The following is a 23,866-nucleotide window of genomic DNA, read 5'->3' on the forward strand; positions in this document are numbered from 1 at the left end:
TTATTATTATTATTATTATTTTTTTTTTTGAGATCCGTGAAAAAGAGAGCTATTATATTATATCTATATTATAGGTATTATGTTCACCACCGCCGCAGTCGTCGCTTTATATGATGGGTACATGCCAAGCTGGTATTTATTATATTAGTTACCTATATAAATCTTACATAATATACATCGTAGCTTGCAGTATCCACACAATACACAGTCATCGTCCGGCAGCAGAGTGCAGTGCGGCGGTTAATACTCGAGAAATACAACGTCGTTTGCGGCGCACTATAATTTTAAGGTATATCAAAAAAATAAAAACAAACCGTTTTACACGCAGAGGAAGAGGACCTACAAAGTTTATATATAAACATAATATGTGTATATAATAGTCATATACGGTTATATATATATATATATATATCATACTCGTATACTACCCCTTAACTGCAGTTCAACGGATTACGGGAGAAAGAGAGACACCATATTTAGGTAGTGGACTGTGTTCATCTAGATACGGAATGTTCAATGTACAATAATAATATGAGGACCGTGGTCGTGTGCATTCAAATTGCATTGATTTGATTAGTGGGAGGTGGCGAAATTACACGGTTGTTGGGTGCGTGTGCGTGTCTTTCTCTATACATATTATTATTTTACAATATAAAAACTAATTCTTCGGCCTGCCAGACGGTGGCGGCTGCGTCGTCGTCGTCGTCGTTTTGAACACGACATACTATATTACACATATTATTTACGTCGATGGCTGGAAAATTATAATGATAATAATAATAAAATACCGAGATAATTTTAGGAGTTTATAAAAAAAAAACCATTTACGGACATACCCCTCGAGAGACCGCCTCCTCCCTCACGTGTAATTACACCGTCGCTCTGGGAGAAACGTTTAATTTGTACAAAAAGAAAGAATAAAAAAAAATAAAAAAGATCGTGACACAGAGGACGGACGACCGGTTTTTCATGTATGTGTGTGTGTGTTCAGTGCAGTTCGCCTCCCCCGTTGAACAGCCGACGATATGACTGGTGTAATCTTCTCGCGCGGCGTGTAAAGGTTTTGGGAATTTGTTTTTACCGACTATATTATAAATATAATACATATATGAACACGGATGTATTATCGTGACTCGTCGACGACACTACCGCGGTGTGTATGTGTGTGTGTGTGTGTGTGTGTGTGTAAGAGGGTTTTTTTCTAACTCGACGTTAGATACAATATTATATACGGCAATGCGCTGTGTGTGAGTGTGTGTTTGAGAGTACACGCGTTTAGGCGTTTGGACGGGTTGTCGTGCGGACGCGATGTCGTGACCGGCGCCCATTACCGTCTTCGACGACGCCGCCGTCGCTCAGCGCCGAATAGCCGAGCGAAGCGCATCGATCGTCGCATGGCGGTTAACTACTACATAATATTATTATATACATATAGGTAGGTACTACGTACACTACTACACAACTATATATATATATATTCGTACTACAGTAAAGTGACGAAGACGACGCCCACGACACCGGATATATAGTCTCCATTAATATATGTATATACTATATATGTATCAATAATTTCATCCCCCTTTGAGTTGAGTCCATTAATTCACAACGAATTTCATCCCCCGGGTTTATATGAAGGTACCTATAACTACACGGTTTTCATCCTGCAGTAGGTACGCACCGTGGTATACAAATGATGAATATATTTTAACGCCCATCGGGAAAAGACGATAGTCATATATAGGTATAATATAGGTATATAACCTATACTCATAGATGTAGAGACTTAATATTATACTTTAGTAAATAAATTTTCTTTTATCCCCCTTGAGATTTGAGTTGTCAATAGTGATATAGGTGTAGGAATAATATATATGTAAAAGTTTTGGTGTGTAAGTTTTCTTGTTTTTGACGAATTATCTAATTACCTTCTTAAAATATGTATAGTCTATATTTATAGTAAATAAAGTAGGAATATAGTAGGTACTATTATAGTATACAATTAACACTAATTAAAATTATATCACATTATGCAACATATCAGTGTATAGTGTATACCTATTATGATGTCTTAATATTAAACTAAATATATGTGCTCTGAAAATATGTATATATATACCTATATATATTCAGCCAATATATTGTGATTGCTACAGTTTAATGTTATATATATATATATATATATATATATATATATGTATAATATAGGTACCTATAGTAAAATAGTAATAAGTTATAAGTTATAAAATATATACCTCTACTTTATGAAGTTTCAACTAAAAACTATGTCTGTTGGCCTGCTGCGTATAATGTTTACCTATCTATACGTATAATATTATAATAAATAATTGCATATACCTATGTATACTTAGGTACCTACCTTGCAGCACGCACGAATTACGGAGGTATCATTAAAATTTATATTTATGTATTTTATTCGATCATAGATTTGATAACAAACAATTCCATTTAGAGTAGTTATACACAATAGAAGTGGAAATGAAAAAATTATCAACGGTAAGTATAATTCCACCCCAACGTACAATTATGTAACTAAACCACCGAGAGTGCGCCTATACATTATATTTATCATAAAATTAACCGTATACTAACTAATAAGGTGTGTGTGTATATAGTAAGCATATAGGTTGTGGTACCTACGGCGATAAAAAATTTATGTAGGTATATTTTAACTCAATACGAAAATACCGTATTTGGACGCGTATCTAAGTGTTATAATACAGTGCAGTGGTGGGCGGTGTAGTAGGTTAGATACATGTGCATCACAATATACATCATGTATTATGCAGATATTTAAATGTAGGTACATGAAGACATATTATGCATATAATTGAGCAGATGTCTAATGTATTTGTGTAATGAGTATACCTCCTGTGTGTCGTGCGTGGCACAATTTGGACCCGGCATGGCGACCACCACTATTATACACGTACAATTCTAAACTATATATACTAATATATACATATGCAATACATCACAATATTATGCGGACATATTTTCGGTGCTATTATGCCTATATTTATTACACAAAAAAAGAATTTAAAAATATACTGCAGGAAACAATATTACAATATTACAGACTTTGCAAAGTTATATATAAAGCTATTTAAATGGCTATATAATGTTACTAATTTAAAAGCAGTTATTTTTAGATTTTGGAAAGTGTATTATGTTGATATCCTCTCACCCTCAGAGTCCTCCAGTCACCGTAAAAATATATACGTATATAAAGATACTTTGAAGAATGTAATATAATAATTATTATATAGGTATTATACTCACTGTCACTATGAAGTAATTAGAAATATCGTTAAATATTCGTTTTGGATTACTAACAAAATAGAGTAATATATATTATAAATTATACCTAACCTACCCTAACCTACAGGTGCATGCAGAAAAGTGTTATATACTTATATCTATATAGATTATAGACGAATATTATCTCTCAAAATATTAGTTATAAATATTTATATAACAGATTAAATGGTTTTGTGTCAACTACGACAGTAAATCCTAACTCAGCATTCATCCAATCACACAAACTTTTCAACTACAACCCTATTGGCCTGATATATATATTTTTATTTTTATTTTCATTTTTATTTTATTTATGTATCATATTATAGGATTATACATCTGAATACGGTAAGACGGGATCGAGTACGTTGGAGGTGAGGGGGTCACCGAAATATATATATTACACATATATATGTGCTACAAGCGATTCTATATAGAATGTCTTACCACCTCCATCATGAGTCCGGCACTAGCGGCGCTCGGCGATTGGTCTTCTGGACGGCGCATGCGTAGCGGGGCGCCGATCACTCTGCCATTACCTGTGTACAACAACAATGACAACGGTGAAATAAAATATATGTATAAAATGATAAATAAATAAAAACACTCACACAAACACACACATATGTATCCCATACCGTAACAAAGTAATCATGTATGGAAAAAATAATATATTAATGTAAATATAGATATATACTTAAGTTATTGTTATATTTATAAGTTACCTATAAATTATAACCAACTAATACCTATATATAATGTATAATATAACGTATAATGTACTGTGTTAAAATTGAAGTTACTTATAATAAATATTATAAATTAAATAATATAGAAAATACTGCAATTGGATATAGAGTAGTAGTACCTATATATAGGAACCAAGTTACCTCGTCTATAATTGGTATTTAGCAATATAATAAAATGTTTATATTTTTTATTTTAAAATCTCTATTCTTTTTACAATTATAATTTCTATTAAACCATATAATAATATTCTTGTGATTGTACATATACAGTAATTATTTAACAATTTAAAGTATTTATAGCTTTTTTTAGATGATAATATGATATTGTGTATGGTCTTTAATTTAAAAAATGCGTGAAGAACATTTAAAAAATTAAACTTTAAGGATTTTCATAATGATTAGAATACTGAAATATAAATTACATAACGATGGTGGTGTAAATTTAATAAATATATAATATGCACCAATCTATCTATAAGCTATATAATAAAAAAAATCCATATTTGTAAAACCGCATTAATTAGTCAAACGATTCGTTATTAAATAACATAAAAACATGAAACTATAAAGAAATTTCTTAAGCTTTTATTGCACCCTTCTCCCACACATCCTATAATTACCTAATGAATCGCAGAACCCCCGGAGTTGCGGTGAGTGCTATTTATATGCCACTCACTAAATATATATATATAGATATTTAATATGGAACTTATAAGTAGCTATGTAAATATTATATAGATAGATATAATTTCATATTTACCTACATCTATAGAATACTTTATAAATTATACCTGCAGTGCACGCATAAAAGTCTTGTTTCAATTAGCGAGTCCTATACCTGTTTATAACTATTTATTATATATTTTATCTCATAAGAAACTTAATAACGCATGTTATATTATTCGATTTAATATAGGTACACTATCGCGGCAGACATGATCACACGCTTCGGAATGTATGTACAAACATTTTGAGATGAAAAAAACGATATATACGGTACCTACTATTAATAATATTAAATTATACACAAATTTATATAGAATATTAGGATATACCTAGATAACGCGATCGTCGACCGATGATTGATATATAATTTATACCAATATCAATATATGCCATAGTTCTTGTTGTATATATTAAAATACACTTGGATATGGATTACCAATTGTATATAGATATCAACTTATTAAGTTATAAAGTATCAATGATGGAAAAGGAAATTCATTTACATTTTATACTCTTAGTTTTACAATCATTTAAAACAATTACTGATGATATATATATATTATCTAAATAACTTATGAGTAACGTTTGTCATTAAAATATTATGTATCTATAGTAAGTTTATTATTTAATTTATTCGAAAGACTTTTTTTTGGGAAAGAACGCTTGAGTTTATATGCAAAACGAAATACCATACCAAAACAGATTATTATCATCATTATAATTGTTATTATTCATAAGTCCGGCTGTCTAAATCGCCAGTTGCCTCTCTTATATTAAATAGTTTTCCAATTAATCGACACACGCAGTCCTATTATCTCATTATATTATATAGCACGCCACGGTCGACCACGAATAACATCTGTACCGATTTATTTTCCTGTTTTTTTTTTCTGTAGGTATAGGGTACCTAAATAAATTTGGACACGTTGTTAATCACAATTGTATACGACAAAAAAAAATAATAACCAATCATATTAAATATATAATTGACATAGAACAAAATAATTATAATTGACTAACATTGAAAAAAATTGGCTAAATAACGTTCATCTTAATCATGCCATATAAATATTTCTATATACATTATACATTATATATTTACATTATAATATACAGTTAAATTCAGTAGCTGCAGCAACCACAATATGACAATTTTATTAAAAAAATTAAGCCACCTTAAAGTTATATAGGCATCTTATATATTTAAATTGATATACCTAATTATATATAGTAATATCAATTACCTAGTATTAAATCAAAAATAAATCTCCGAGTTAATATTTTGTTTATTACAGCTTAAAAGTTCAAAACTTTTGTATAAATTATTTAAATAGTAGTTTGTGAAACAAAAATGATTATTTTTTAAAGTTTAAAAAAGAGGATAAGATATGAATAAGATATATTTTATTTAATTCTTTATGTTTCCTATAGTCATATAGAAAATCAAAATTGCAGACGAGGTTTGCAATTCGTATTCGCATATTGCGTTTGTAGATCCGTGATAGACATAATGTGCAATCGATCGTGGAAATAATAAAATTTGCAGTCATTCAAAATACAGAAATAAATAATATAATAATATAACAGTACGTTCGTATGCGCGCAGTTGAATTACTGCAATATTTTTTTACTTCCATTTTCAATGACATTCATTAATCTACAAAGCGTATTATATATTTATATACGCTCTCTATTGTACCTGCTTAATAGATATTAAATATGTATATATAAGATAGAGGTTTATAATGTACATACAATATCAGGTTATGACCGTTATGGATAAATACTTATAAACTGTTTTTGTTGTATCTATAATATGTATAACATATTTGGACTATATAAAGATATAATAAGGTATGCCATATTTATGTATATATTATTGGTACATAAGATCGAACTTAAAACAAAATATCGATATATGTACCTATATATATATATATATATATATATATGTACTGCTATAACATATAAATATAGGAGTCAATTATTTTTGTAAATATCTACACATATTATAATATGAAACGTAATCATACAGGTAAATCGTTAATACAATATATGTACTATATAAGTATAGGTACCTACCTATATACAATAATTTTGCTAGATATTATATAGTAAATAAAAATTAGTTATGAATGATTAAAAATATGTATGAACTTTATAGTAATAATTTTTTTTGAATTTATAAAATGTATAATAGTATGAACCAGCAGTATCAGGTAGATATATTATAGGTATAAATGTATAATACAAATTATAATAATACGTTACGGTGTGCGACCGTTGAATAACATGTCCTGCAAGACGATAAACGCAGATAATCGACACGTATTTAATTTAATAAATGCGTATATACATAGGTATTCTCGGTGGTGCAAGGGGGGATCACTCTATATATCAAACATAATATTATCCTTAAAAAACGCCGAAGGCGCATTCAAGGTGTATGCGCATTATTAGTTATTACGTATAGTAGGTTCCTCCTATACAGATGTACCTAAAATACTATATTAGATATATTATATCTGTGTACTTATACATAGTATATAAATGGTCGAAATGAATAATGAAAGATGACGTTAAAAACGAGCGCGACCTTCGCGCTCGAGTCATGTACATAAAATCGCCGTGTCAATATCTGATGATGTCTAGTTTTCAAAGCATCTATACTTAGGTACACATCATATCTATATATAAATTTAAGTAGATAATATAACAAAAATACATATATGTATCATATATGGTATAACCCTCTTAATTTTGACGGGGCAGCTGTCGTCTTTTCGTAAACAAAGCGTGTAGTATTATACCATCATTGTTGTAATAACCGGCTCCGGTTGTCCGTAGTCATCCCCCCGGATAGGTATATATAGGTACCTAAACTATAGCGGGTCTGGGGTAAAAAAAATATATATCAAATTATAAAATGTAAACACAATTTTCGTATTCGTATATAGTCAGATGTTGATGATGTGTATGGGTTACTTATATTAAACGACATATGTTTGATGGGTATACCTATAGGTATATATTATGTAATATATACGTGTGGGTTTTAATAAATTACGCGAGATCGAAAAGGTAGGTGGGTGGGATGACAATATTAGTTGTCATCCTCGTCTGATACGCGGGCAAGACGACGTGCGACAGCAATGATGGCGCCGAAAAATCCATACTCACCGCCACCGAAGGGGTACGACGGCCGTGGCCGCCGCTGCTGCTGCTGCTGGTGGTGCCACTGCTGCAGTTGGTCCATGGAACGGGTGGCGCAGGGCGTGCGCCCCACCCCCGTCCCCTGCTTGATATGTCCCCCCACGGGTTGTTAGCTGTGGGCCCGTAAAAAGGGGGGCGGTGGTGACGACTATAATACGACGACGACGGAGGCGTTGTCCGGCAAAGTGGGTCAATCGATCGAACGCCGGGCGGCGGCGCTATAGCGTAACGGCGATAGCGAACGGGTCTCGCGTTTCCGCGTTATAGGTGAATATATGTATATATGTATAATATATAAAGACATATATATATAAGCGGGCGTGCGCGCGCGTGTGCGTTTATAAATATAACAATATTGTGTAGAGGGCGGCCGTCGCGGTGGCGGGTGAAGACAGCGAAATGGAACAGACGCACGCTGAAAGCGGCAACGACGGCGCGATTCGTTTTCGCAGAGTGCGCGATGCGTGCGGCGGCGTTTTGTTCGTCGTCGACGGCACTGTTCTCCTGCACACGAGCGTCACGCGACAAGACGGTTACCGAAGTGTCGCCCGACCGGGATACTGTCCGCGCGCGCCAGGTATGTCTCCGACGCCGCCGCCGTGTCCCCGCGAGCGATTCGCATGCGCGCGCGCTCTCGTCGCTCGCAACCGTCCAGCCCCCCCGCGCGCGATCGTCGCGTCCGGGACCGCTCGTTCGACGTCTCCCCCGGACGCCGCGACAACGCGACACCGGACCCGCCCGTCCGATGGGGGACGCGTGCGGCGCATCCGGACCACGCCGGCGGGATCCGCCCACAGCCGTAGTCGCGTGACAATCGTGCGACACCGGTGGCGGCGGAGGTAGAGACGCGCGCGCACCGGTCTCTTTGTCATTGCGCGCGACAAAGTCGGCCTCCCCTTTTTTATATTCTTGTATTCGATAATATTATATTCTTATATAATATAGGTACGCTATCCGCGGAGTTCATATAATGTATCCGCCACGAGAGAATATTTATTTTTTATTTTAAGTTAAGATAGTTGTCTAGGTATCTAGTTACTTTTCTCACTTTATAATTATTATGTAGGTATACTTATAAAAAGCGTAAATAATGTAACTGTGTAAATATATACCTAATGTTTTCTTAATTTTTTCAAAATATCTATCTTTTATCATAGTCATTGCATGATTTAGTCTTTTTACATTTGATTATAAATTCGCATTGTAGATATGGAATGCAGAAAGACTTGAATTTAAATATTCGACTTGTAACTTTTATGACTTTTTCAAAATCTCAATAGTTATAGGTACCTACATCATTTAAAATAAAATTCATGCAATGCTTGACTAATCAAATATGTTACTAGACTTAAATATGATTCTTTTCAAATTTACACTTTATCTTATATCTTTATCACTTTATTTTTAATTTACACTTTATCTTTATTTTTAATTATCTAGGCATGTGCTATATAGGTGATTTAAGTTCATGATCTTGAATTATGATTTTTCAAATAGATAATAACTATTTATAACAATTTTAGTATATCGTAGGTATATATATAATTATTTTATAGTAATAATAAAGTATCGACAAGACACCAGGAGTTTCTCGAATAGGTTTACCTTTCTATATTTTCTTTGCAGGCACAATTATTAATAATTATGAAAATAATATTATATTGTTACGTTAATAATATGAGATGAGTGTGTGAATTGTATTTAATATATATAAATAGATGATAGATAAATTTAAAATCAAATTTAAATGTTAAATGTATACATCAGAATAATAGTGACAAAAAGGTAGGTATAGGTAGATTATATTATGTATTTTATAATATTATAAACATTATCAACATATGTTGACATTTCCATTTATAAAAGCTAATAAATATCAAAAAATAATAATATTTATATAACCATATAATATATCTACCTATAGATATTAATAGTACCTAATTTTAAATTAATTTTGATACAATATATTAATAATACAATTATATGTCCCAATAGACCTAATATATAGGTACCTAATTTATAATTTTACAAATAATTTAATTTTGTTGTAGGTCGACGTATTATACATAATGATATGGATTTTCTGCAATATTCAAATGTACGAGTATACCTAGGCACTTATTAGATAATAAAATTTTTTTTTATTTTAGAAAATATATTTCAAGGAGAGTCTTAAAAACAAACATAAGCTTTTTTTATATTTATTCATCACGATTTTTGTACTTAATTATTTATTAAGTGGATCAATGGATACATACCTAATATCATATTTTAAACATTAGAATTTAACACTTTGTAAATAAGAAGAAATGTGTCTTAATACGATAGATATCTTTATATTATTTCAAATTTTTTACCTATAAGTATAGGTATATTAGGTAGTCACTTGTCAATATGCTATTCATCGAGCTATTAATGTTCAATAATTGAACAGGTTTTACAGTATGATCTTATAAATTAATTTAGTAGTTATATATGTAGTTAAACACAAGTATAAATAAAAACATGCATAATATAATAATGGATCCTAATTTCAATGTAATATTGTATAGGGTACCTCTTTATACTATTAGTAAAAGTGTTGATTATAATATTATACGTTTGTAATTAAAAACTAAAAATGTCTAGGACATAATAATATAACAGCTTTTTTTATTTGTTTATACATATAAGTACCTACCATCATACTGGATTTTATACAAGTAAATAATTTTCAAATAATAAAAAAAATGCAACCAACATAGTATAAAAAAAAACTATTGAAAAATCATATTTTTTTACTTCAGTAATAAATATTTCAAAATTTGTGTGTGTGGTTAATATATTATAAATTATAATATATTCATTTTTGTCACACGAATTCGATTCGGACTGATACAGATTGCAGTAGTTTTCTATATACATACAATAATAGATAATGTAGGTCTATATATAGAGTGTTTAAAATATGAACGTCAAATCACACTTCGACTTCCAATACATCGTGTGTACCTATAAACCTATATGTATTATAGTAAATCCTACAGCTCTATATGTAGGTACATATACCTATCTTCCTAATTATATACTTAAATAAGGGAATATATGTATTTTATTTATTATTTAGTGATTATAATATTATGCAAAAATAATATAATATATTATATAATTGTTGAGCTATATTAGTTGAAACTTAAAGCTGTAATAATAATAATAATAAAATATATATATACTACTTATAGATACCTATTAATAACATATTATCGGCTCATATATATACCACAGGAAATCGAATTGTCTACATATTATTATATACTGATATTTGAACACAAAATTGTTTGTTTTATAATATACTATAAGTATTTTCAGGTGTATTATAAATTATAATGGGTAATTAATAATTACCGGTGGCTGATAGTTGTACACCAATATACAAGTATTGAAATTAGCTCAATTAACTGGCGGACGTTTTTCATCAAAACATAAACATATAATATATATAGGTATATGTGTTATTATAATAAATGAAAATCATAAAATTATAATAAATTAATTTACTGTAATATTTATTATTAGGTTTAATATAGTACCTACCTATCTATAGATTATAACTTAGGTACCTTTTTTTTTTTCCGTTCAATATACGCGGGGGCCTCTAACCACCCCGAAAAACTGGCCTTCAGCCCTATGTACCTACACTTATACGCTTATAAATAACGAAAAACCTATATCATTCTATCATTATATAATATAATAATGTACATAACACTTTATACTCCTACATTTTATAGATCGTACCTATCATACGTATATATATATATTATAGGCATAGCTGCATATGCTGCAATAGTTTTACTAACCGGTATTGTACAACGATTCAGTGGTCCGATGAATGTCGGCTGGAGCGATTCCCGTGGCGGGTCCGTGTATAACCATCAAACAGTCGAAATCGGAACACGCACGTGGAATTCGAGTGGAATATCACTCGGATAAGAATTCGGAATCGGAACTATAAACTTTTCTTTAATATTTTGAACCGTCCTGCAACACTGGTGCGGATGGTCGAAGTCGAACGATTCGCATTGGTATACGGGTATTAGCCGGTATAGGTGGGTTTACGGTACGTGCAACAAGCGACACGGCGACGGAAAAAAACGCACGAGCAAGCGAAACACGAACAATTTTTTTTTCTTTTAAAAAACCAAAATCGATTTGACGACGAATCCAAAAATTGTATTTTTTCCTCGAACACTACACAATAATTATTTTCATATAATAAACAACGAATTCAATATTATATACGGACGCGAATATATCGATAATTATCGTTTCGTGTTTCCGGTGTGAAGGCGGAGGAGGAAACGCACTGTAGGGGAATAATAACGCGACAACGGACAAACAAGCGGTGGCGGCGGTGACGACGACGACACGTTGTAACGACGTACGGCCGAACACAACAGACGGCGGACCGCGTACTGAAGCGGTGTGTGACTGCTGCGCGCGGCTCACAGTGGCGGCTGGTTGCTGACACTCACACTCTCACACACACACACACACACACACACACACACAGAAACGCGGACGACGACGACGGCGACGTCGTGTGGGCCGTGCGGAGTGCGACGAGACGATGCGGCGATGCGGTGGCGGCGGCCGGTGTGTCAGTGCGGCCGCAGTGTCGCTGCTGCTGCTGCTGCTGCTGCGGCGGCGGCTGTGTCCCCACATTGCGTCCGGACGGCCCCGTACGACCGATGTCATTTGTCGCTGGACGCCGGGTGGGCGGGGCGTCGTGTGTCACCGCCGACGTCGCGACGTTCGCGACGACGCCCAGAAATAATAATAATAATATTGTCATCGTCCGTCGAGTACTAGTGTACTCGGTAGTATATAGTAGGTATATATGGCATATACCGTACATTATGAATTATTATTTACACGTATATATGCGGATACCTAAAGACGGTACCTATTATAAAAAAAAATACACACGATACACCTATGTTATGGGCACTAATACTGCAGTAACACTTATTGTTTTATAAATCATTAATATAGCAGTATTATTATTGAACTATTTTTAGCGGGTGTGAATGTGTGATGCGGTCATTATACCACTTTTCCGTGTAAACAAAATCCAGATATACGACCACGCGTTGATCTGTTCATGGACTCGTGGTATAGCTTTTAAAGTATTATTATAATCATAATAATAATAATAATAATAATAATAATAATAATAATATAATAATATATAAATAATAATATAGTAATGCAAAAATGTATAATGTTACGGCTATTATAATAGCAATAGTGTTTGGCAGTAATCAGTAATAAGTGTACCTATATATACCTATACACAAAATCTAAAACTCAATCATAGAATAATATATAGTGGCGTCGATTCAAATTTAATATAACAGCAATAACTCGGAATAATAATATAAATATAATATTATTATGTATAAATTTATGTTACATGTTAAATTATTAAGTATTATTTATATAAATGCACCTATATTTTGTACAAAATTACAAAACAAGATGGTATAAATATTAAATACGAAATCCAAAAGAGACTAGCTATTATAGGTATGTATTTTACATTACTTATTCATGGGTGATATTCAATATTATATATATTTATCAATAATAGGTATTACCACATATATCACATGTGACAAAATATCGCTGTGCTGCATGTAGCGCTATCTCAATGACGAAAAAAATATTGACTTCTATATATACCGGCCAATTAATTATAATTCGAAATATATAGGTCGATGTCTGGTCGCTTATAAAACACTTGTTTCATCATTGCTAACAATATAAACATGCGCGATGCGCACATTATATATGTATACGCATAAAGCAAGAAAAAAGAGTTTTATAAACCTTACACCAGTTTTCATATATTATGATAATTGATTAAAATATATAAAGATTAAGAGCCTATATAGGTATACCTTATTTATAGGTATTTTTGTATTTTATTTCAATAGTTGCTATATAATTTTGTGAATAATAAATTTCATTATTTTGTATGATAGGTTGCGATACCTGAAGCGAACTGTGATATATAATAAATGGGTATTGTACTTATAGGTATCCACGCGAAAAGGAAATACGTATATATATGTATTTATACACGTTGTATCGCCTTCAATCGATACTTGTATATATATACACTATATATTATATTCATCAAACATATAAATATATAATCGTATAATTATTATAGCTAGTATGTATATGTTACAGTACCTATATTAGGTATATTATATTATATAATATAATATGTATATAGTTACCTATACCTAGTACAGTATAGTGCCTACCATTAGTATCTAACCTAACCTATATACCTATACGATATACTACACCTATATTATACTGCATGAATTAACAACACTGCTACTATACATGAATATTCTATATCAGTTGTAATAATAATATATATTATCATAATATTCGTACATAAAGATATACCTAATTGTAATCAGAAAAACTAAAATATAGGTATGCATATAATAATTCCAAAAAGATTATTATAATTTTATCTGTAAAAAATATAACATTTATGTAGGTAACACAAACCGTTAAAAAATAATTTTAACTATAGCAAAAATATGCATTTTTAGTATAAGAAAGAAATGTTTAAATTCTACATATTGTTTCGGTCATATAAACCTATAAACATATAGGTACTTACGTAAATGAGCTGTAGCACCTAAATAATATAAAGCTGCAGGTATCTATATGACTATTTATAATACAAAATCACACATGAATAAGAAGGATGTACAGTGGCCTGCAACGGGTCCTATTAATTAAAATATTAATATCCGATTAAAAATTAATATGAAAATATGCGTCCATAAATAATTATCAAAAAGCTTCCTGTAGATGAATATATACAATTACTAAATTAAAAAATACAGGTATACTTAAACTATACGCAATATTACGGAGCATTTAATTTTTTAAATATTATGTATATTATTGTTGTCATATGGCCGTTGTATTTTAATTTTCAAGCAATATATTGATATGAATATAAAATATTATTCTATTCTACGTACACGGCGTAAATCATGAAAGCGATATTCGAATATTTTAGCTGCTGCAACTGATGATAAGATTATATACATTATAATATCTAAATTCTAACGATATGACAAATATAAATGAGTATTTATTCATAACCTAGGGTTTTGATCAAAGTTAATAACTCTTTTTGTATACATTTTGACAATAATTGCTGTAATCATGAATGATTACTATTACTACCGAAGATTACAAAAACCAGCGCACAGAATAGGATAGCCGCGCTATCTTTTTAACCGAGATAAAACTTGCATCCATAGATTACATATATCTTGTATATATTAAACTAAGATAAAAACTTGTTTGCGAAGATTCCATTTAGGCATACATCATCATATACTTTATATAAATAGTTTCCGGAAGCACATTTTAACATTTAGGTTGGTAATCTATAGCTAGTATATCTGTATTAGTATACTTTTATAGGCATCAAATATACGAAATTTCCAATAATACCCACTATTCTCATAACAATTAGGAGAAACTAGCAAAACACAAAAGGAAAACTTTACCACTTATTTTTAAAGTTACTCAAGATACTTGATCTTTACATTCGTTTTATACGGTTATATATAGCTACATATTTTGTATATTTATTATTTGTATATTTTATATATTTAGACTACTCCGTTGTTCATTCCTAGATCAACCACTTATAGTCTGCAGTCTACGTAAAAAAAAAAATGCGTAAAAAATACACGAATAGATAGTCCCTCTAATATACGTTGATTAACAAATGTTCATTTACGTTTTTATATTATACCTATATCTGTATTCGAAATGTATCAAAATGGAAGCTATTGCAGGACTGTATATACATATATAGAAGCTGATGATAGAATACGCTATACCTATATCTTATGTAAAATACATAAAATATAGTATATATAAGTACTTATACACATTTAATACAAAAAGTAAACATATATTTATATACACACACACACACACACACACACACACACACACACATATATATATATATATATATATATATATATATCCCTTCTTACATGAGAATTATAACGTATATTCATGTTATGATGTATATAGGTATATAATATATATATACGTGATATCGTATATATATAGACAAAACTCCTACGCGCGCGCGATCCGAACAAAAACACACAACTATATTATAATATATATATATATATATATATATAATAAGAAGAACATTTCAATCCAACACTTATTATGCACGTCTAAATCCGACAACAATGCACAACCCTCGGATGTAGGTAACGTACGTCGTGAAGGACGCGGCTTGCGAGATAAATTCATCTAGAGCATCGCTATATACACAGTATACACACACACACACACACACAAACATATTATATCCATTCACGTAATATACATATTATACGTCAGTACCATGAGACATATACTATGTAGGTATTATATATATAAATACGTCCAAGCCGTTGACGCTCAATGGAACAGAGCGGTGGGTAAGTACTACATGCCGCCGCTGTCTACTCCGCACTGAATAATAGTGAGAAAAAAACACGGCTGTGCAAGCAGTGGCAGTACACTAGACAGTGGCCGCAGTGGCGACAGCGGCCTTCACAAAGCACTATATAATATATATTTAAACTATTTAATAATTATATAGTATAGGTACACATCATTAATTATTATTTATTGTAATATACTTACACAGAACATAAGTACTACAGCGGTCGTAGACTGTATATAGTCACGTACATTATAAATATATGTGACACGCAGCGCACATCGTTTGTACAAATCAAAATAAATAATAGTAAGCGATATAAAATATTAGAGGCGTACGTATAAACGTTAAAAATTAAATTATATATTAAAAATTGTAAAAATGTAGTTAAAAAGATACGGTATATATATAGGTACCTATATAGATTTTAAATGCAGTCTATATTATAGTCTATGCATGCATATTATCTATTATTATGTACGTATACACAATAAATTCATATAAATATAGGTACATAGTTTATGATTCATGGATAAATCATAAATGAAATCATATCTCTATTATATAGTACGTAGGTAAATATATAATGCATTAATATTATATATTACTTAAGTCCAGCAGGTACCGCGTGTAATCGATAATTACTTTATGTGTATACGAATAAGTATATATATCAATTATATCTTTAATTATATATAGGTAGCATATAGCATGCTGTATGCACCTATTTATAGTATTTTAGCAGACAGCAGTATACTCATATCATATGTATATACCTATAATACTTACGTAGTTGAAATTAAATGTGTTAAAAAGTCACTGATTATCACGTTTTTGTACAAATATGATCATATTATTTATGTGGATGACAATAAACTATAAGCTGAAAATTGAATAAAATATAACTGCATCATAATATATTAGAATTTCATGTAAAAAAGATTTTAACTTATATTATTTGTATATCTATTTTCTAAAATGATATTTAATTGTAATCAGTAATCACAATCGTGGTTATAAGTTTATAACAATACAATATCATCATTTTTAGTTTCGTTTTAGTTTTGTAAGTCGTGTTAATATAATGAACTTACGTATATATTTTAATAAACTTACGCATCGAAAAAACGATTTATTACGTAAAAGTAATAAAATCTACGAATAGTGCATACAATAGGAAACATATTTTATACAATATACCTATAGACTGTATATAGCTAATATGACATATTATGGCGTAAAGATAATACTTTATACAATTGGTACCTATGTGAACTAATTACATTAAATTAAAAAGGTTTAGAATGAAGAGTATTCAGAGATATGGATTGCTGTAACTATTATACTTCAAGGAAGAATAGAAGGTAAGAGGAGTGTTTGAAGACGAAGGATTCTCGCTAGAAAAATCTTCACTACTGTTATTGAGCAACAACAAATGAATTAATTCGTTCATCGTTAGAAATAGAAACAATATTCATTATAATTTTTAACATTTGAAATGGATAGAAATTTCAAGAAGAAGAATAAGGTTTAAGATTTATTATGTAACAGGGTAATTAACCAATTGTGTTCAACTCCATTTTTTTCATGTAATAATGAATTTATTAATTGAATCCTGATTTTTAGAACTTTGAAAAATACTTTATGTTTAAAGACCATATATGTATTTTATAAAGTTAAATTGAAAATATGCTCGTTTAGAATTTGATTTTCATACGTAAACATTTTCAGAAAGGGAGTGGATCTGAGTGGTATAATTTGAAAAATAGAAATTATTCCACGAATACTCCTTAAATTGTTCAAAAATTCTCAAGATTTTGAAAATGTGGTCTTTCTAAGTATTTAAAAATAGTAAAAATCAGATTTTAAATAAATACATAATTCAAGAAGAAAAAGGGACGATCATGCTCGTCGAATCACCATAGCGTGATTGATTTATCATAAAACACTCATTATTTCAAAAAGTATTGTCTTTTTTCAAAATATTTTTTTACATGGTTTCAAGTTGTTAAAAAACCAACGTTTTTATTAAAAAATTATATTTTTTATCCTTATCATTTTTTAAGTTTTTTATTTTTTTGAATGACAACATAGAGTTTTAATTTCATATTCCAAAGCAGAATATTTTTCTAAGTATTTTGATACATAGAAATCAAATTTGGGGCTAGTAGTTTATGAGTTATAAGTTTTTAAAGTTTAGACAAGCGGAGTAGTGGACAAACATTTTGCGGGGTAACCCCGTACCACTCCATTCTGCCAATCAAAACTTTAAATACTTATAACTCATAAACTACTACCCCCAAATTCGATTTTTATGTATCAAAATACTTAGAAAAAAATTCTGCTTTGGAATATGAAATTAAAACTCTATGTTGTCATTCAAAAAATTAAAAAACATACAAAATTATAAGGATAAAAAATATTTAAAAATATAATTTTTGAAATAAAAACGTTGGTTTTTTAACAACTTGAAACCATGTAAAAAAATATTTTGAAAAAAGTCAATACTTTTTGAAATAATGGGTGTTTTATGATAAACCAATCACCCTGATAGGTAATATGTTTTTAAAATACGTTAAGAAAAAATTAAAGTTGAAACATGTTTCGTCTATAAATAACTATCTAAACGTTATGTTGTAAGTTATAACTTGTCATTTATTTTACGTTAATTTATATTAAATTAATTATTAATATATTATATCTTAATTTAATATAATTGTCTAAGATAGACAAATATAATTTAAGTATCCTAATAATTGAAATATGTTGAAGTCCAATGAACAAGAATATATTATGAATATATTACAAGTGTATAACATTGGAATTAGTCGAGTGATCATGATGACAGATTATCATAAATATTAGCAATTGTAATAAAATACGAGATCTAACATTTTGTTACAGGTACTTGACGATTTTGACCGAATAGGATCTCAGCCAAAACTCGTTTCATGACCAAACCAAAATTTCCTTATTCATTTAACCGGTTTGATGTTAATATGTTATTGTGTTTGAAACTATTTAAATAATTTTCCAATGTAAGTACCTATACTCAACCGGTGACATAATTTTTTGATTGTATTTTTTCATAAACTTCAACACCTTTTTCATTTTAAAATCTGTGTATAAATAATTGATAATTAAAATTAGGTAGGTAGGCACGTTATATGTTTTATTAAAAGTAGAATGAGATTAAAGTCAAATACAAATATCAAAAATATAATAACGTTTCACAACTAAATACGTAGGTATAATGCATAAATAGTATATTAAAAAAGGCAATGTATTATATTATAAAATACATTCTTCACAGATTCAACTATATATATTGTGTTATATAGTTGCATAAAATTTATGTGTAATTAATCATACATAAAAAATATGAACAAACATACCTTAACCAAGTTTAAACATTTTTAAAACTATAAATTAAATAGATATAATTTACGGTTAAATTTAAAATAAATATTATACCAATATGTGGATGTATTATGTGCCTACCATTTTATAGTTATTGATTGACAGGCAGGTACATTTTGTTTTTGAGAAATCACTAAATTATTTTAATAATAGGTTCACTAATTTATTATTAATTGTACTTGTAAGAAAATAATAGATAACCACTTTTATATAAAAAAAAGCAAGTGTTCAAACATTGTTTTGATTACTTATATAATAGCAATACTGCAGCATGTGTATATCAATATCATATTATATGAATAATGAAACATTATATCCATTGTGAACTGTAATACGATACCAGAACAAACTTATAATTATATTTCATGAATTGTGACGAAAAGAGTTTAATTCTGATATTGTAGGTATAGTTACACACCTATTGTATGATTTACCTATCTATTATAATAGGTAATTAACATTATTTTTATACACTTTCATCAATATCTAGTTAAGTAGTTTATTTATACTAAGTATGTTTAAAAATCTATGCAATATTTTCGATATTTTTATTTTTAATAATATAGTAATAGTAGAAAACCCGTTAAAAGTAACATTCAATCGAGACACCACTATACTACTATACTATATACACAGAGGTATAGACGGTATATAGCATATAGCATAATGTTTATCAAATTATTGATTAAAATATTATGTTATAGTTATATTATACACTAAATAGTTTTTAACGAAAACACAATTGAAGACTTTGACATTTTTTATCATTTTTATAGAGAAGTTATAGAATATTTATGAACGTTGGACTTCACTGCATAGTTACATAAACAATTAGTAGTTATAAGGTGATTTAAGCATATAAACATATCATCATATGTCTCAAACATAATACATTCAAAGTATTAGTATACATTCATAATATATACAGGTTGTTTCTTTTAACAGAAAACATTATATCTCTCAAAAATTTGTAATTATAAAAATATTATTTTTATTTTGAACTACAACGTATATATTTTAAATCTATATAATATTTTAACGATAATTTAGATCAACCAAAAACCGAATTTCATGCGAGCAGTTGACTTAATTGCAGTGGTGTGCTGCAAATAATTATCATGATGTGAGTTGCCAAAAAATTGCTTATTTATATTTTACGTGTTCGAAGTATAAATGTATGATGTATGTATTATGACGTATTAGTAAAAATCACAGACAAGAAAACAATGGTGAAGATATAATTCAATTCTGAATTTACATTTAGATTTATGAATGTTACATTTTCAAAAATCGCTTAACCATTTTAAGTGTGTCGCTAATTTTTGGATCTACACTATAGTGACTTTGTAAAAAAAACTGAAAGCTCTATATTTTGGTATATGCATTATGCATTTAAAGTAGGTATATAGTGTAACGGAGTTGAGTTGCACAGGAGTACCTACTCTTGTTTTATATATATTTATAACTAAAAAGTATTTTTTCAAAATTTTATTTTATTAGGGCAAACATTTCAGAAAAAAATGCAGCTTTAGAATATGAAATAAAAAATATATGATATATCATTAAAAAAAACTCGAATAGGTACTTAAAAAATGATATAACTTAAATAGAAGGAATAAAAAGTAATTTTATTTTCAACGATTATTTTTCTCCAATTATTATAACTTAAAAATACATAATATGTTAAAATAAATAATGTATAATATTTCAAAGAAGATAGAAGAAAATACTTTTCGATAAATTGCAGAGTGATGCTTACATAGTTATAAAGTAATCTTTCTGTATAGTGTATACCTACTTAATGAATATACATGTGACCGTTTGACTCACGCTACAAAAAAATATCTATTGTGTATATATATATGTCAGTGTTAACCTAAAAAATATATATACATTTATTTAAATCTTTATATGGAATGATGTGATAAAATGGTGTAATATATAATTATTATAATTATTATACTGTAGTAAGACGTAACTACCTATATAATATTAATAACATATATACGTTGAAAGTATTCTTATCATATGTAGACGTATAATGATGAATTATGAATAATCAATATATATATATATTACAAAAACAGTAGTTCTGGGTTTGTTAATTCTTTATTTTAACGACTATAATTTATGATATAATCCATTATGAAAAATTGGTAAATAAATAATACAGTTATATTATCTTTGAAATATATAACTATATAATACATGCAGTAATTACGATAACCGTATTTAATTTTAATGAATTTCTTGCAGCTTTAGTATACAAATATAATTAGTAAAGTTCTGCTATAAAAATATTTGTTAATTAAAAGCTAAAATTATGTAGCTATAGGTAGGTACTTATGCCGGACGCCAGTGTATAATAAAAAACATAAATCCTTTCTTTTTTGTCAATAGATTTGTTCAGATGAATTGAAAGTAAAATAAAAACTCAAACTAATTATGTAATAACTATTTAACATAGCTTATAATATATTGTATCAATACAATATGTGTTTGTTGAAAATATTGTAACAATCAGCAGTTACACCTATATATATATATATATATATATATACATTTTACAACTATGACCATATTATAAAAGTTGTGAATTGAAGAAAAGAGTACAAAGTATGTTTTTAAATTAACTGAAAATATATCCTACCTATAGTCTACATTAGAATATATTTATGTGAACGTATTACATAACCTTGGACAGTCAAGGATTGATCTTATCAATCATACATAAAGTCACAACAAAATCATTACTACGTCATCTTGGAATTATAAAAAATAATTATAGTTTATGATTTACAGGGTGTTAAATACTAAGGACTCGGCCGTTGATACATTCACAAACATATTTAAAACAAATAATTTGAAGACGTTTTTTATATTCTCTGTTGTTGTACATTTAACATTTTAACTCTAAAGGTTTGTAGTATAATATGTGCTCTGGTAACAAGTTATAACCACTCTGTCACTCTGACGTAGTACAATACGAGTGTATTTCGTCATTGACTAAGTCACTTTAACGGATGTGTAACATTTGAATTCCATTTCATTCCAATACCTATATAAATAGCACAAAAAGAAACAAACTATTTTGAAAATCATGTAGTGTCTCGTAAATGCTAATTTAAATAATAGTTATTCATTTTTTTGATACAAAGAAAAAAACATATAAATTAAAATCAATACATTTGTCAATACACCTTTTGTTTTAAAGTATTTATGAATGATGTAATTTAATATATTACACAGTTAATTCAATCTTAAATAATGGTACATTTAAAAGTATAAAATACATAACACTGTGGCAAAAAGTTGAGTATTTCCATTTAAAAAAATATTAAAAATTATGCCCATTAATTTAATAATCTACTTTATTTTATCATTCATTTGTAGTCAAACATCTTATATTTGAAGAGTACTAGTCAGATAAAAAAACCAAATATAAACGTAATTATTTTGTGCAACGCCGTCGATTCAATTACCGATTAAAATGTTGAATTCATTAATTTTTTTTTAGTTCTAAGAGTATGTGTATATAAAAGTGTTTGGTTTTTACATACCGTCCTTTTATTGAAATAAAAATAAAATGAATAAAATTAATGATTATTAATTTCTTTCATAAATATGATCATGATGTATATATGAATAATAATATAAAGAAAATTTCATTTTATTAAATATTGAGTCTATATAATATCATAGACAAATTTAAATGAATCTTTATATTCAAATATGTATAGTTCTATTGATATTTGATAATATTAACATTGAAGGCATGACGATTATAAAATATATCATTCTTACAGTTATTGATTCCACATTACATAATATAGGCATTTGATTTATGTTAAATTAATGAATGTCAATACTCACCGTATTATTGAAGCAGACGATG

General features: G+C 29.0%; 1 protein-coding gene across 2 annotated transcripts in view; it reads right to left on the reverse strand.

Annotated features, from left to right (window-relative positions):
• The window catches only part of LOC107164809 (zinc finger protein basonuclin-2-like), an 81,131-nt gene extending 68,489 nt beyond the window's left edge, over nt 1-12,642 (reverse strand). Inside the window, exons 1-2 of one of the 2 annotated variants that reach the window (XM_015512768.2) lie at nt 11,846-12,642; nt 3,769-3,857 (exon numbers count right to left, since the gene is read on the reverse strand). In XM_015512768.2, the coding sequence (XP_015368254.2) occupies nt 3,769-3,857; nt 11,846-11,921 (165 nt within the window). In that variant the 5' untranslated portion in view covers nt 11,922-12,642. Of the gene's footprint in view, nt 1-3,765; nt 3,858-11,845 lie in introns of both variants that reach the window. The other variant, XM_015512767.2, reaches the window with a different exon arrangement.
• Nucleotides 12,643-23,866: the final 11,224 nt, after the last annotated feature.

The sequence above is a fragment of the Diuraphis noxia genome, unplaced genomic scaffold (genome assembly GCF_037042655.1).
Source record: "Diuraphis noxia isolate RWA-SAM2 unplaced genomic scaffold, SU_Dnox_SAM2 contig0003, whole genome shotgun sequence".
NCBI classification, from domain to species: domain Eukaryota; kingdom Metazoa; phylum Arthropoda; class Insecta; order Hemiptera; family Aphididae; genus Diuraphis; species Diuraphis noxia.